At 35.6% G+C, this 17,186-nt stretch overlaps 1 protein-coding gene across 1 annotated transcript in view; it reads left to right on the forward strand.

Annotated features, from left to right (window-relative positions):
* RPGR (retinitis pigmentosa GTPase regulator) overlaps positions 1–10,004 on the forward strand; it is a 47,795-nt gene extending 37,791 nt beyond the window's left edge. The window contains exons 10-14 of the mRNA XM_066980282.1: positions 211–393; positions 1,337–1,502; positions 2,803–2,906; positions 5,834–5,899; positions 6,957–10,004. Coding sequence (XP_066836383.1) covers positions 211–393; positions 1,337–1,502; positions 2,803–2,906; positions 5,834–5,899; positions 6,957–9,335 — 2,898 coding nt within the window. The 3' untranslated portion in view covers positions 9,336–10,004. The remainder of the gene's footprint in view (positions 1–210; positions 394–1,336; positions 1,503–2,802; positions 2,907–5,833; positions 5,900–6,956) is intronic.
* The last annotated feature ends 7,182 nt before the right edge of the window (positions 10,005–17,186 follow it).

Raw genomic sequence — 17,186 nt, forward strand, 5'->3', positions numbered from 1 at the left:
ATGAACATAGATCATTACTCATTAATAATCATAATTATGTACTTTTATTTAACTAAAGTCAGTAGCAACTAGATTTGAAGTAACTTAGTATCTCTTACTTTTGTTTTGGTTTTCTTATGATCTAAGTCCCTGGGGATGATTATAAGAAAATGAGATCCTTGTGTTGATGCTTGCAAAGGAAATAATCAGAACTTTGTTTTGGTGCTGTAGGTGGCTTGTGGTGGTTGTCACATGCTTGTTTTTGCTACTCCGAGACCTAAAGAATCTGAAGAAATACTCTTAGAAGATTTATATGAGAGCCGTTTGATTGCTACTATCTCTAACATGAGTGGAGAGTCACTAGTAACAAACACCTTACAACTAACATCAGCACGAATGCGACGTCGAGAGAGGGTAAATTGAGAGCTGTTGGGAGTTGCCATACTTTTTGTGGGAAACAGTCACTTTTTAAACTGAAGTAACAGCATATACTCAGCAGACAAATATATCTCATTCAAATATATGTTTAATTTTAATGTATAAAAAGAAGAATGAATATCCACCCTCTTCCCAAAATTGATGTAGGTAAAAAGATAACTATTGGCCAGATTTTACTTGTTTACGTGTATGAAAAACACTCAAATTGGGCTTGTATTTTTTTATTTCTAAAATACATATTCTGTTTCTTTGCATTTTTCAAAATATCTTAGAAATACAATTAAATAAGCAAGAATATGACTCCTTTTGATGTTCCCTCTGAGTCCTTGGAGCAAGTTTATAGTTTATACGTTTTCAAAGAGAATCTCTCACAATTGTCTTAAAATAATCTTAAGATACTGTTGCTACTTGCTACTTGCTACTTTCAACAGTGTTTCTTCTCCTTTATTTCCAGCTACGTATTCCACGTGATTTCCTTGAGCAGCACAGTGAGATGGTCGTCTTACTGTCCTGTCTGAAATCTAGCTCCCTCACAAAAACACAAAAGAATGGTTTTCCTTTATTTTGTAAAATTGTAGTGATGCTGTGGATCCTATACCTCAATGCAATTGAGAAACAAGTATTTTTATTTTAAATAAAAATCAAATTTTGTTTTCTTCTTTGTTTATATTTTAAGACTACTTGAGATTATTGTGTAGAAACCATCTAAAATATCCCATTGTACAGCTCTCCAATTTTTAGGACTACAAATAATCAATACGTTCAAGAAATCAAGTTTATACTTGTATAACAAAGTTACAACGCTGTATCATCAAATGAAGGAAAACACCATTCTTATGTATGGGAGGTTACTTATGTTTAATGTTTGTACCCTTATCGTCAGGATTTTCTCAATATATGTTCTTTTAATCTTCTAAAGGAAAGGTCACCAGAACAGTTGATTCGAATGGCACGAACTCTGCCTCCACTGGGAGAACACTTCTTAAAATCTTCATTGCCTGTGTCTAGCAACACCAGCCCACTCTGTTTTTCTGCAACAAGTCATCGTAAAGCTGTGCCTGTGGAGGAGAGACACCATGAAAAAGGTGAATTGTCACCACATTTTGCTACTCTTTTCTGAGAATTACGTAGTTTGTTCTTCATCATTCGTAAATGAATGCTCAGTTTGAACACAAAAGAAGGCTCCAGTTCAGCCTTAACTAATGAGTGTTTGGCAGAATACAGACAGAAGTTGAGAAATATGTAGAAGAAATGGCCTCAAACTTGGTTCATGTTTGGAAAATGTGCATAAAGATTTAGAGAAGGGGTGAGTAAAAGAAAAACAATGCTCAGATTGTGGTTCCTGTGCTTATAGAAATACAAGCTTATAGAAATACAGCTTTATAAAAAGATCAGTAACCACTTTCTCTGTTGTCATGATGAAAAAGAATTACAGAGAAAAAGTGATTAGGAAACATACTAAAGACTCAGGAAGGTTTAACGGAGACCTTGGATAAGAAAAGAGGTATACTAATTCATACAGGAGCTTTCTTCCTCCATTGGAAATGAAAAGTGCTGTTCATTTTCTGTTGTCTAAGATAATAAGGATTTGGAATATCCTAGCTAATGCCAAAACCTGGATAACAGTGATTGATACTGTGCTAGACTTGTGCAGAGGTTCTCTAGAGCCGTACTGGAATTATCTGAGTTCCTCGGGGTGTGTGATTTCCTGGAAGAAGGAATGCTGAAGAGTGCAGAATGCAGCGTTTCATGTAAAAGTTAGTTCAGATTGATCGGACAGTCAAATCCAATTTGACAGTAATTAATTCTGCTAGAATTAAAATGATTATTAGTAGAGTTGCTAGCATGTCCATAGTGGTTCCAGGAAAGCATTGCAGTGAAATTTGAAGTGCATTTAGAGTCTTTTGAGGTCTAAAACCTAGGGTTTTGTGCCATAAGAAACTAGTCATACACCTAATGAACCTGAAAATGTAGGAACATTTTCATTATGCTGTGTTGGAGTTACTAAACTCACTCTCCATCCTCTACACAGGTAATGTGCTATGTAGATAATATGACTGCAGATAATTTACTCTAATTGCTACACTATTATTGAAAGATTATCCAAAAAGAAAGCTTTGTCCCACGTAACATTTACCCTTTGAAAGCCTGTAAAAATGGCCAGAGATTGGCAGTGCACTGAGGCTAGATCTTTGAGCTACCATTAATGTTAATACTGATGAAAATGAGGTGGAAGTTTTTCTGCTGTGTCTTAGGTTGGGAAGATGAGGAATCTCAGAACTTCAGCCCAATGTCAGTAAAAGATCGGTAGTCTCTCTTTTACAAGAGTAGGCTGTACTGCTTGATATATATCACTTACTCAAATGATATTTGTTTACCTTGAAGAAAAGAATCATCAAAAAGATGAACCTAGTGAAGGCTCTGCAGAAGATTCAGATAATGAAAATAAAGACAGAAACCTTGGAGATACAACTGACATCCTAAATATGGTAATATATTTCACTAATGAATCTGTGAGTCGATTGCTTTTGTGCAGGGGGACAACAACACAAATAAGTCCTGCTTCAAGTTCTAGTGCAGAACTATTGTGTAGCCCAGAACTTCATATGTGACATGAAGAAGTAATAACATACTATTAAGTGAGCATGCATTTAATGTCATCATTATGCAATGAAAACATTTATTTTCATTTTCCAAGTGATGTTGTATTATGACACTGAAGCACAACCACAACCCCTCCCAACACTTCAGCTCTGGATATCAGAAAGAAAAGGAGAAGAGCATTGGATACCCCATAGTGATCTCTTATCTCTGAACTTCTTCCTCTTGATGATTTCCCAGACAGAGAACTGCAGGAAAAGAAACAGATCTGTCTGTTCCTCAAAGAGCTTTTTTAGTATAGGTGGATCATATTAAAGGGAAGACCAAAATGGAGACAGTTTGATTATGTGGTAATCCGCAAGCATGTTCCCACATGTTTTTCTTATTTAAAAACTGTTCACCTTATCACATGTGCATCTCCCAAAACATTTTCTTCTCTCAGCAGGTAGGGCATGTCCCAGCCTTACCCAGTGCAGCAGAAAGAGAGCTTTTGTTTTCCTTCAATGGAATGTAAACAAATGTGCAAATCACTGTGGACTCAGCTCAAGATATCTTGACAGTTGTACTGGGGGGATTGCACATTTTACGAATGATTAGTTGTTTGTACTTAACAAGTACTTAGTAATTTAACAATCTGTGCATACAACATAACACTTAGAAAACTTCATTTTCATTTACAAGAAAAAATTGTTTTCAGATGTGATGGACAACATGGCTTTCATTAATTTACTGAGACATAACATTGCACACTTTATATGGTAAACTTCTTTCCTCTTTTTATTTTTGTATCCATTATGAGTCAGTTTCAAAACTTATCAGAATGAAACAGTAAATTTGAAAAACATCTGTCAGGCAAACTTGTCAAAATATATAAAAAAAATATTGATCTTCAGGAATTTAAATGAAAGCTGTTACAGCATAGTTGTTTAAATTTTTCTAAACTGTGGGAACATAGGTATTGTTGAAAAGTGTTTGAGCAGAAAAAGCCTTTAATGGCATGTTGATGATGTAAGTTCTGGGAGTCAGAAACCAGAACTATCCATGCTCACTGTCTTGAAAAAGAATACGGTGGTTAAAGCATAAGCAGTTAGCTAACAGCTGCAGAAAGTATTTTCTACTCATTTATAATATATGGGGAAGGATGACAAGAATCTCACTATTCTTGCCCACCTAGTAGTATTCTTCATTGCCTTGCCTTTTATGTTTTTCTTGCTGAGACATAAAGGCATCAGATTCCAATGAAAACTTCTGCTATAGTGTTCCTTTGAACATGTTCTTTCAAGGCTGTGGAATCAAACTGGATGTTAAGCTGAAGGCTGGGATGCTAAGGTAGTGAAGTGTTCTATTTGTAGCCACAACTTCACACGGGGTGGGAAGCGGATCTAAAATGTGCTTGTGGGCAGTAAGAGAAGGTATGTAGTTTTCAGTCTCCGTAGTCTCCAATATAGACATACAAGCTGCTTACCACTATCTCTCTTTGTAAGAAGTAAATGAAGAAGTGTGTGTAAAATAGATGAGTTTGAGTAATCATACAGATTTTTTCTCAGCCTGGCTGTGCAATAGTATTACAATGGTCATATGCCATGATGGTGTTGTGCTTCGTGCTTCTCACACTTCTCAAAAGCTGTGTGCATTCCCTGTATAATCAAATAGCACCTCTTCTTCAGGTTTTAACTTACTAGTAATGTCATAATTGAAATAGCAGTTGTAAATTTAAAATAAAACTTACTCAGATTACAGTTTCTCACTACAAGGTTGCTTTGTTTTTTTCCTGGGCTCAACTGGAAGATCCAGCATTTTCTCAGGAGTCCTTTTTCTGAAGAAGTCTGATTGTCCCCTAGACTGTTGGTAGCTGGAAAATTAACAGTTACGGTGGAAGATGGTGCTGTCTAGTCATTTCTCATGTTCAGATCTCCTTTTGCCTCCTCTGATCTTCAGACGAGCAACTCACTGTCCTTTCAGCCAAGAACCAGATGACCTGAAAAGGCAAATTACCTGATCCCTTTCCTTCACTAGAGAAATAATTAATTTGGCAACTGTTTTAAAGAGGAAGTGCCAGTTGATACAATATGCTTATATATATGAGAACAGAAACAAAGCACTAACCTTCAGGTAGTGAAAATCTGCAGACCACATAATATTAATAATTGTCTGAACATAAGAATCTGTGAGTTTATTAATTTTTTAATTAAATAAACTTCTTTACTAAATGTATGCTCCAAAGAAGTCCTGCCTTTCTGATGTCTGCAAGAATGTAATTAGCATATAGAAGTAGGTATAAGTTTCTGTTAATCAAATTTTCCTCTACTTGTTGGGGTGCTTTAGCATTTTTAACATGTATGAAGGTGTTTACTGGTTAGATGTGTATCATCTAGTGACAACACAATGAGAAATCAATGAATACTAAGTTTAAAATCAGTAGTTTAATCTCTAGCTCAGGGATTTTTAAAGTGTTTTTTGACTCAAAAGTTATCAGCTAAATAAAAGCAATAGACTAAGTGCATATAACATTTAGAAACCTAATCTCTAGACAATCATTTACCTATTTTCCTTACTGAATGAGACTGGTAAGGATACACAGAAACCTTTTAAAATGTTATACTGCATATTTCCTTTGAAATAGTGTGAAGATTTGAGTTCCTTTACAGAAACTGTAGCTTTCATTTAACTAGCAATTTAATTGGCAAGCATGAGGCTTGAAAAAGTCTAACGTTCTCCAATGAAAAAGTTTTTTGAAAATGTTGATACGATGTCATTATGCAACCCTTCTTTACTAGTTATATTCATTCTTTAATAGAGATCTAATTCTTTGCAGACACATGTGATGAAATTGAATTCCAGTGACCAGTCCTTAATACTATCACCAATCCAAAAACAAAAGGTACTGTAACTAATTATGTACGTATATTTATATTCATGTTTAAAAGATTTTTAATCCTTGTATTATCCATGTATTTCATTGTTTTGTTCTGAGTTTTAACAAAAGCTAGGCAAATTTTATAGGCCTTCTCTTGCTAATATTAGGAATATCCAAGAGGTAAAATTAAAAAAGCTAGCTGAAGTCAGGGAGGATTTGTGCAGGCACATAGAACTCATATGTCCAGAGCAGTTTGAAATGAGAGTGTATAGTACTCTCCCAGTCTAAGGAGCAAGAGGCTGTCGTAAACACTTTATAATTTATTCCGGTAACATACATGTCTCCTGTTTTGTTGATACCAGAATAGTTTAACTGACTTTTCGGACACAAAGTAAGTAAAGATTTTATTTACAACAACAAACAAACAAAAAAAAAAAAACAAAAAAACATTGTTGAATATATTTAAAGGACCAATAATACTGGTCTTAATTATAAAATTAAAATATCTTGAAATTATTATTCTGCTTTACTCCTAAAACGATAACAGTGTTTCAGCATTTTGGTATATTTCATTATCATTTCATTCTACATTTAAAAAAAGATTTTGCAGAATTTGTTAAGTAAGGGTAAACTTCAAAGCAGAAAGACAAAAGATTTTCAAACTTAATAGAAAAAAAACATAACAATGACTGCATCAGGAGATATCCCAAGGGGACAGGTGGAAAAAGGTGTATGAGAACTGTTATTCTTTCCTTCTGTTCACACTACCTCTCTCACAAATTGCTGTTACTCTAGCTTATGGGATGTGATAGTGGCTGAATAGTTAGTTTTGCATTCACGTTGAGTGCTTGGACAGTGAAAAACAGTACATTTGCCATCAACAGGATGATATATGCTTCTAATATGTATACATCTAAATTAATTTCATTTGAAATACTCCACCTTTTATGTTACCTTTTAGTCCCATCACACAAATTGTTTCTTTTCTTGTTCAGATGTTTCTGTAGTCTTTCTTTTGCTGTCATTTGTCCTTAATGTTTTCCTTCTTTCTTTTTAATTTTCTGCTTCTCATGTGGAATAGAAGAACAATAAAAATGTGAAACTTAAAAGAGATGGTAAGGGTGGGCTGAAAACCATTGATTCTGATTTCATGCAGAAAGGTCCAGAATTAGACTCTGGTTCTTTACAAAAGCAGTCTTCACTTTCAGAGTTACCAAGACAATATGCAGATTTAGAAAAAAGTAGTGCCTTTGTAGGGAAGCCCGTGGCCAAAAAAATTAGAGTGAAAGGTAAATCTGAGCATGCACAAAGTGTTAGTACCTCAAAAAGTGGTGTTCAACAAACCAAGGACAAATGTATATTAGTGAAAAGGGAAAAAGAATATTCAGAAAATCCTGAAATTGCCAGAGAGGAAGTAACCCATAGTTTTCCCACTGAAAAACAAATTCTGACTGAAAAAGCAAATTATTCAGATAAAAAGTCAAAAGTCGTTAGATCTAAGCAATCCCTTAAAATAGATGTACTTCCATCTGCATCCAGTAATCAGTTCCAGACTGCTTTAATTGCAGAAAAATCCAATCTGGTTGAAAATCAAGGAAGTCAAGAAGCAGTAGAAAGTGGAAACAAAATAAAGAGTGCTGTTGAAAAATCTAATAAATGTGAAAGAATAGGTGTCAGAGGGAAAGAAAATAATGTAAAGGAGAGGGAGTTTAAAAAAAAGGATCAGATTTTGAAACAAAGAGCAGTAACTATGTCATCATCTTCAAGTGAAGAAAATAGTAACGACCTTGCAAAATACATACTTAAAAGTAGGGAAAAAGAAGGGGACTGTTATGAAGGCAGAGAGATCCAGAAGGCAATGAAAACAGTAGAAGATGTAAAAGATTTGGACTTCGAAAAAGAAGTCAGTGAAATTGAAGAGGTTCAAGCTACAAACAACACGAAAGAATATGTAGAAGACGCTGATATAAAAAGCCTAAATGAAGAAGAGACAAACTCAGAAGCTAAATCTAATGAAGAGAGACAGTTAGAAATTGAGAATGATGAGGAATCTAATCAAGAGCAGGAAAGTGAAGAGAGTGGAAACGGTAAAAGTGAAAAAGAAAATGGATATCAACTGAATGAAACAGTTGACAGTGAAGTTGAACTAGGGGAGGAAGAAGAAGAGACTGAGGTTGAGGAAGATAGAGACGAGGTCTCAGCAGAAAGAGATGAAGATAAAGAGGAAAAAGATAGTGAGGAAGAAAATGAAAGAGATGAATCACAGGTTGAAAGAGACACTGAGAATGAGAATGCAAAAGAAGTTGAAGAAAATCATCAAGAAGATAGCACAGACCAAGGAGATGAGAAAGGCAGGTTCATAGAGGAAGAAGAAATATCAAGTGAGGGAGAAAAACAGGATATTGAGGAGGAGGATGCAAAAGACAAACAAACTGAAAAAGAAAAGGAGGAACGGGTTGAAAGTGAGGAAGGAGATGAAGATAGAGACAGGGAGGAACAAAAAGAGGTAGAGGCAGAACAGGAAGGAGAAGATGAAAATGAAGAAAAAGAAAGGGAGAATGAAGGAGATGAGGGTGAAGAGGGGGAGTTAGAAGAAGCATTGTCAGGCAGAGAAGAGGAAGAGAGAGATGAAGAAGAACAAGAAGAGGAAGATAAGAGGGCTAAGGAGGTGGGGGATGTTGGAGTGGAAGAGGAAGAAGAAGATGGGGAGGATGAAATGGAAGAGCAAAGAGAAGAGGAGGAGGCAGGGGAAGAAGCAGAGGTAGAAACAGAAGGGAAGGAGGGAGAAGAAGATGAAAACAAGGAAGAAGAGGAGGGGGGAAATGAAGAGGAAGGGGAAGAAGAAGAGGGAGAAGGAGAAGAAGAAGAGGAGGGAGAAAAGGGAGTGGAGGACGAGGGAGAGGGAATTGAGGAGGAAGAGGGGGAGGAAGCTGAGGTGGAAGAGGGAGAGGGAATTGAGGAGGAAGAGGGGGAGGAAGCTGAGGTAGAAGAGGGAGAGAGAGAGGAGGAAGAGGAAGGGGAAGAGGGAGAAGAAAAAGAAGAGGAAAAGGGGGAAGAGGAAGGGGAAGAGGAAGAAGAAAAAGAGGAAAAGGAGGAAGAGGAAGGAGAAGAGGGAGAAGAGGAAGAAGAAGGGGAAGAGGAGGAAGAAGAAGGGGAAGAGGGAGAGGAGGAAGACGAATTGGAAGGAGAAGATGAAGGGGATGAGGGACAGGAGGAAGAAGAGGAAAACGAGGAAGAAGAAGGGGAGGAAGAAGAAAAAGGAAAAGGTAAAATAAAAATTGTTAATAATAAGCTTCTACAAAAGAAAAGACAATCCAGGAAACCAGGGAAGACAGAAAGTTCTGCTGTACCAAACAGCTCTAAACAAAAAATGAAGTCCAAACAGCGTGTAGCAAATGGTTTGCATAATTCAGAACAATTTTGGAACAATGTGCTGCCTCATTATTTAACTCTAAGGTAGTATGGACTACTGGATATGCATTTTAAGCCTACTCAGGAAGATCTGGAACTACGGTAGATTAATTTTAAGATGTAGCCAAAACTTTCTATTATACATACACTGAAGTGCCTATTTCTTGAAAAGGACTGAAGGAAATGTTTAGATTTGGGAAGCTCTCATGAGATAAGTCATTTGCACAATCATCTTTATCATATATGACAGTTGCTGAGGAAGGAAGATGTGTATGCCTCAGATTATAACTTCATGCTGATAACATGAATTACACATTGTAATAGTGTAATCTTTGCCTTTGAATCAGATTTTTTTGAAGTAATACATGAATTTTAGTTGCAGCTTATTTGTTAATGTGCCTTATATGAAAAACAGTGTCAGTAAATCATAAAAGAAACACATTTTCAAATTTTATTTTTCCATATTCATTCTCACTACTTTTCTTCTGTTTATATATTTGTAAAATGTTTGCTTGAGTATTCAACATAAATTAAAGAAAGGCCAAGTTGCCAAATCTGCTTGGATCAGTAGATGGGAGGGAAATGGAAAGGCAAACCTGAGTAAATGGTGGCCTGGGCTTTTCCAAAGGCCTTAAGGTTGACTTCTTATTTTTGTGTGCACAGTTATGTGCAAAAAGACAAACAGGAGCCTCAGAATTTGGCCTGTGTTTCAGTATAGTCAGAATACATCTGCTTAGTGATAATTTTTGACTATCACATCAGGTGATTTGACATAAAAAATGAAAAAGATTAAATAGCTGCCTACAAAAGTCTAAATTACATTAGTCATCTAACTCTTAAGGTTCCCAAGGAGAGGAATGTATTTGTTGCAGTGTGAAGTATATATGTATGTTTTCAGGATCAGAACTTAAGCTTCTTCTCATTGGAGGAGATTTGTGTTTTCCCTTCCTAAAAGTCACATCAGTGATCTCCAGAAAGAAGATACTGTAATAAACCAAGAAACTAGATGGAGTAGTAGCAAAAGTGGCGTAAAAGTCTAAACTGCTTTTGTAAATTGCAAAGTATGCTAATATTTCTAAAGCTTCCTTAAAATGCACAAAAAATCTTAAAAATTATTTTTGTGATTTTGAAATACTGTGCTATTGCTAATAGTGGTTGAACCAGCAAAAGAAAGGAAATGAACTCTTGTCATTCAGCATTATTAGTTATTACTATGATAATGGGTGGTCTGAGATTTTGTAAACAGATCTCAGTATTGACATTCTCTGGAAGAATTATTATTTAAAACTTATTTAAAATGAGTACAGGAGAAGAAAGAAGCCAAAATGAGTAAACATCACTCAATAAAAATGTTAATGAGATCATTATATTGAGATTATGAAACATTTTTAATGTTGTTTTGTAAGATACTGACATTAAACCATCTTTGACACAATGTCTCCTGAATTTATTTTCTATAAAGACTGTGGTAGATTAATGGTTTGCCAGTAGATTCTAGTTCAGTTCAACCTTTCCAACTTCAGTCACCACTTTCATGTACCATGTTTGAAGGTAAGATTGATTTCAGTAACATGCTGTATGCAATAACTATAACAAGAATACTTACGCCAGTGACTCTATTTTGTTCCCGTGAAATTAATTTCAACCTTTGGAACTTTCTGGAATATGTTATGTTGACATGAGTATGTGCAAGTCTTTGGAAAAGGGTAAGTATCCTGATATTGTGATTGAATGGAACATTTTAACAGTTAAATGCACTTCCTAAGAAGGCAGCTTACTCTAGTAATGGAGTGCTGTGAAAATATTTATGTTTGAAACTAACTAGAGTTAAACCATGTTATTTTATTTCTTAGGAAAGATCAGGATGTTACTGTGACTAAACTTAGAGTAATACTGAGAAGTATTTTTATAGACCTAAAACCATATTTATAGACCATGGCCATCTTGGATACGATGCCTACTTATTTGTGATTCTGAAATTCAGTCTTGAAAGAAAGCTGTATGCTAAGAAAATTCTGTTATTTCTTATAAATAATATTTGAGAGAGAGAGAAAAAAAAAACAAGACGAGAGCACTTTGAAACAAGTGATTTCAGGTTCCACATGGGAATAAATCTTCATTTACTGTTTGGGTGTAGCTTTTAATCTAGATCCTTAGGTAAGTGGGGACCATTCATTGTTGCTCTCTTAACACATGCTGGTAGCATAAGTCTTCCCAATGTTTCCCAGGAGTGTAAAAGAAACCAAGTTGTGGGCATCTCCTCTTCTTTATTCTGTCTGGATAAAAATTCTTTGAAATGAGAACTGATTTTGTATTGCTTTGTAGATCATTCCTGTGGTAGGGGAAAAGAAAGAGCGTTGCTGCATCTCTTCTGATGGTTTTCCACAGAACAGTTACATAAATTGTACACTATGCCAATGTTTGGGGGGACTTTGGAACTCCATCAGCATAACTAGAGTGGAATTTTGTTTTATTTGACTCATGCGGATTTATAAAGCTTGGTAGTTGCAGTTTTATGGAAATTCAGCATGTCCTTGGTATTTACTATAGAAAAAAGATTTATGTGCAGTACTTACACAACATGGCAGAAGTCATCCTAAACTAGTTTCTAGTGGAGAAAAAATCCTGAAATAGAGAGAGAAAACAACAGACATAACTGCCCAGACCAAAGGTCTACCTAGCCCGATGTCTTATTTCTGCCAGAGGCAACCTGTGAATGCCTGGCAAAAAAATAAATAAAAATGTGTAATGATACTTTTCCTGTATAATCACTCAGCTTTCAATAATCTGTGCTTCAGAAGTTGTATCTGTTGTATATAATAGCCTTTTTTTTTTTTTTCATGAATTTCTTCCACTCACTTTTTGAACCCATGGAAGCATTTTGTGTCTGGTACATGTTTTGGCAAACAATTCTTAGACTACCTTAAATGTTGTGTGAAGAAGTAACTCTCCTCTTTGTCTCGAATCTGGCGTGATACTTTCATTTGATGGCTCTGTATTAGAGAAGAAAAAGAGCATTAATTGTCCCATGATTTATTCCCTCATGGTTGTGACAGGGAAAAAGTGTTCAATTCTGTGGTTGAAACGAAGTCAAGATCAACGTGGTTTATTGATATGTTAATAATAGTTAACCAGCAATCAATGAACTGCACATTCAAGACCAATAGCAGTAACACAGCAGGTACCAACAATACTAGACATCCGTAACATGTTAATAAGCAGATGCAAATTTCTGAGCAGCCTTTTGCTGCTGATCTCAGAAACTCAAATCCCCACATACACCTTCATGAGCACGTTCACAGAATTGCACATAAATACAGTTCTTCTCACAGCAGGCACAAGTTACAAGCACATACCTGATTTTCAGGGGGACGGGCAAATCTATTGCCAAACACCTCCTGTAAGAGTTGAGCGTGTTCTAGATTTATCGGTACCCAAGCTGCTTCCTTCAATCTGCTAATCCCCATGCTGGTGAGAAAGCACCCCGTAACAACCCATACTCACGAGGTGTGGGTCTGCTTCTTCATTGTAGCACGTCCAGCAGCTGGCATGCAGGCATCTGGCAGAGAGGCTATTCTCTCAGGCCTTGAGGAAGGTCCTGGTGCTGGTGGGGGAGCTCGTGGCAGTATCACACCCAATTTTGTCCACTCTTCTATTCCCACTTCCCTCCCCTAATGTCACAAATTGGTGCTTTTATACTTCTTTTCAAGCTGACTCTGATTTTCTTTGGGTTTTCAAAAGTCTCTTTGTTACCGTGTAATCCACCCAGTGCTTATTTTAAGCATATTTTGACATTGTCAATTTTCTCTTTGTCAATTTGAGGGCAGATGTACACTTAAGTTTTTGGTATTCAACTTCCACGCATTTACATCTGTCAACACTGAATTTTGTCACCCATTCACTTTATATAATGAACCCCCTCCGCAACTCTTCACCATCAGCTTTTGTCTTTACTCCCCAGAAAAACAGCAAGCCCTGTGATATCATGGTTCACTTCTTCCCAAATTATTTCTGAATAAGTAGTACCATAAATTTTCCCTCATGCTTGCAAAATTTCAGCATTTAAATTTTGTCATGTTGTAGCTGAAAATATCGAACTATTCAAATAATTGTTCTCTTTGCCTAATTTGTACTGAAAAACAAAGTCTTTCTCCAACCTACAGAAAATACCTAGTTTGGATTAACTATGTTTTGTTCTGATGTCTTATCTGGATAGGTACATCCTTATTCTTTAGTATGGGGCCATTAGGAATCATGCAGAAAAGGACATTTAGCTTTTGTTTCCATTGCTTTTACATTTTCCCCCAAGCTTTTCTTAGCTAAAAGGTAACTTTTAGCTTATTTTCTCCATAAAGTAATGATACTTTATTGATCTTACTTCTCAGAACAGTAAATTGAATTTGCAGTGTGAATGTAGTCATTTGACAAATGCTTGGCTGAGAAACCCTTTCTGGTACAAAAATAAATAAATAAAAATTTAAGGGCAAAGCATAATTTTATATTTTTAAATGCGATCTGACCTTTTTCTTAGGACATATAGACTAGATTTATGAACCGTGACCTCAAGTGAACTTTTGTGTATGTCTTTAATTTTAAAACTAGTTTTATGGGAAGCCAAATCAAGTTCAGAAATAACAGGATCTTCAGACAAAAGAATGTTGTCAGATCTGTAGCCTGTAATAGACTACATGGTATCTGATACACAAGGGCAAATTCTCAACTCATTTCTAGATATGCAATTCAGATAAATGGCGATGTTTAGTACTGTAGCATTCTACGAGCAACTGAGTTAATGTTTTTCTTGCACCAATGGCAAACCTATAGTTCTGTCCTCAGTTAAGTTCTGAACGTGTTCTTGACCTGAAGTCGCTCGTTGAATTATAATATTTTAATACACTTTTTTGTACATTTTAATGCAGAGAATAGAGGTTTACTTACGTATAATGAAAAGATTTTGGTGAGATACCTTTGACGTAAAAAGATTGCACTGCTGAGAGTTACTGAGGCTTTACTTTTCTATTGCAAAAAGACAAAGCAAGTACACATAATCACCATCTTTTTTAAGGATTTGTATTAATGCCCATTGCTTCTTTCCTTGGCAACCTCATGGTATAATCATTTAAATAAATGTTAATATCGTGATCTCAAAAACTCATGCTTTGTTATGAAAATATTTGTTACCAGTGTCCTGAGTTGTCAAGTAGACTACTTACCATTCCAGCTTTCACAGAGGTCCCAACATTGAAACGTCAAATGTGGCTCTCAGCTCTTTCTGTCTCTGGGTGATGGGTAGGTTACAGGGCAGTCTGATGGAACATCCCAGCTTTAATGTTCTGGGTCTAGAGCATTATAATTTGTAATAAGTACTCCTCCTTTCACACAGAATTGTATTAGTGGTTTGTATGAAATGTAAAGTATTTGTGGTTACGTATTGAAAGTGAGCTAAATGAAGGTAGCTGTAAGTAGAACTATATATTAAGCAAAGCCTTCATCTGCATTTGTACCTGAGGAGGTGTAGATCACTCTAGTGTTGAAGAGTAATGTTTCCCATTTCCCCTATACCAGTGATGTTACAAGACGCTGCTGTGACATTCATCTGGAAACTCAGCAATCATTATCATTGTAATATGAGTTTGGGGCTGTGAGCCGCCCGGGCAGAGGCTGGTTTTCTTAAAAGGAAGTTTAAAATAATTACTTTCATTTTATCCAGTGTCTAGCCAAGGCACAAAATGCCTCTCATAATTAGAAACGCAGCAGCAGCAGAACTGCTGCAAAATGGACACTTATTTCTAAGAAGAAAAAGAACAATGTAAATATTTTTCTATAAGAATTTGGAAAAAATGCAGAAAATGCATCCATGTGTGGACTAATATTCCCAACTTACTTTTAACAGACTCTTTGCCTGTTAACATTAAGAATTCATTTTTTTATGCAGCATAATATCTTTCAAAGACACACCAAATTTCTGAGATAATATATTCAGATTTGAAGCCGCTCATATTTCATCTGTTTTGCTTAAGTACCTAGGATTTGTTTTGGTATGCCTTTTCCAAGTGATTAAAAATTAAAGGGTATGTATTTAACAAAACACTCTAGTTCTGTAGAGTTGGTTGGTTTTGGGTTTGTTTATTTGTTTGTTTTCATTTTCACATTAGAAATTGATATTATTTATTTGTTCTCCAAGGAAAGCAGACTTTTTGGAGAAGATATTGTTTTGTATGTGAAAGCCATAATGTGTCTGAGCTATTTCACATGTTGACTTATCTTGGGAAATAAATAATAAAAATTTGTTCTGACTTGCTGGAGGTAATTGTAGGTAATCCTATCCTTTAGGTAATTCTATTTAAATTATTTTTGTAGTGAAGAGATTAAGTCAAAATCTAAAACAAACCTGAAAATACAAATGCTGCCTTTTTTAGAAAGTAGTTTTACATTAAGGTTTCATACATTGTTAAGGAGTTTTTTATACTCCAACAAAAATTCAGAGGGGTATCTTCAGTTACTCCTACAGTAGCAAGCTGGCCAGCCACAGACTAATTACATCACAGCCAGCTGAAATAATGTGTAAGGTAATGGCAGCAACAAAGGACTCTGTAGTACTGTGTACTAAACATCACTGTACTGTTTCTGAGTGATATCTAAAGTCCTGAAAACGCAATCAGATTTATTTTTAATGCAAAGTATGTGTACTGCCAGCCTGTGACAAAAATGGACAGATCTGTGAAAACTTACAGGTCCTCGTTTGGTTTCTGGTAAACAAAATATATTGTTTAGTAAAGTGTGGTCAGAGATGACTGAGGAACACAACAATGAAAAACGAGTCTGCTCAGTTTCTACCTACATTGTTTACTATTTTACTCAAGTTTTCTCAGTGACACCGTCCTGTTAGAGGGTGCAATTGTAGTGTCACAAATAGTATTGTAGTAATTTGATGTCACATATTCATAGTAGTCATTGTGTCACTGTGTGGGCATCAAATACTTTGAAATATTTTCTTCCATCATATTAGCAAAAAAACACAGCTATCATTAGAGTTCAATTTTTGCTTAACGTGTAGGAACAGAATCTCATGCCTGACATAAAAGTTACTTTCATTTGCTTGACTGTCTGCACAGTGTGCAGGAAATTATGAGCTCAGCATTACATTAATATTCCAGGACTCTTACATGACAGAAGTCTTCCCGGTTAAGGGACTGTTAAAAGTATCAGATAATCTGTGCTGAATGCTCTTGACATAGAATTATACAACCACCAAACAAATAAAACCTCATAGGATTCCAGATTTTAATTTTTAGGTGAGGTATGGTGATGGGCTTTGGTTTCTACTGAAAATTCTTTTGCGTGTACGCAGCTGAGCTCCCCTGTTTGTCTTCATGAAAATATACAAGGAAAGCCTAATTTGGCTTTTTGACTGCCTCACTGCTTGTAAGTGAAAGAATAAGCTTTTAAATCTCTCATTTGAGTACTCTCATTTGAATACTTCTATCTTAATCTGTACAGCTTTTTCTTTAATAATCATTAAAGTGGAAAATACTTCTCTGAGGGTTAGAATAGCTGCGCTAATAGCTTTTCTATATTAATAGCTACAAAATGAAAGTCCAGTTCAAATTCCTAACGACATGGCTAGCACTGTATGGCTTTTAAGATATTAGGCTTTCACAGTAACCCCTAAATAACTGTGAGGTATGTATCTTAGCCTTATGAAGAGTTTTGTAAGAAAGTATTTCCAAGCACTTCACATTATGTAACTTGACATCATTACAAGATCAATATCAACAAAATGGTATGTGCCTACCCATCCATATATTTATAACCCACAAAGGGTAAACAGAATTCTTTTTATTGTCTTCTGCATCTATATGTAAATTAATGGTTAACCTTGTTACTTTATATGCCTTGT

This window comes from Anser cygnoides, chromosome 1 (genome assembly GCF_040182565.1).
Source record: "Anser cygnoides isolate HZ-2024a breed goose chromosome 1, Taihu_goose_T2T_genome, whole genome shotgun sequence".
NCBI classification, from domain to species: domain Eukaryota; kingdom Metazoa; phylum Chordata; class Aves; order Anseriformes; family Anatidae; genus Anser; species Anser cygnoides.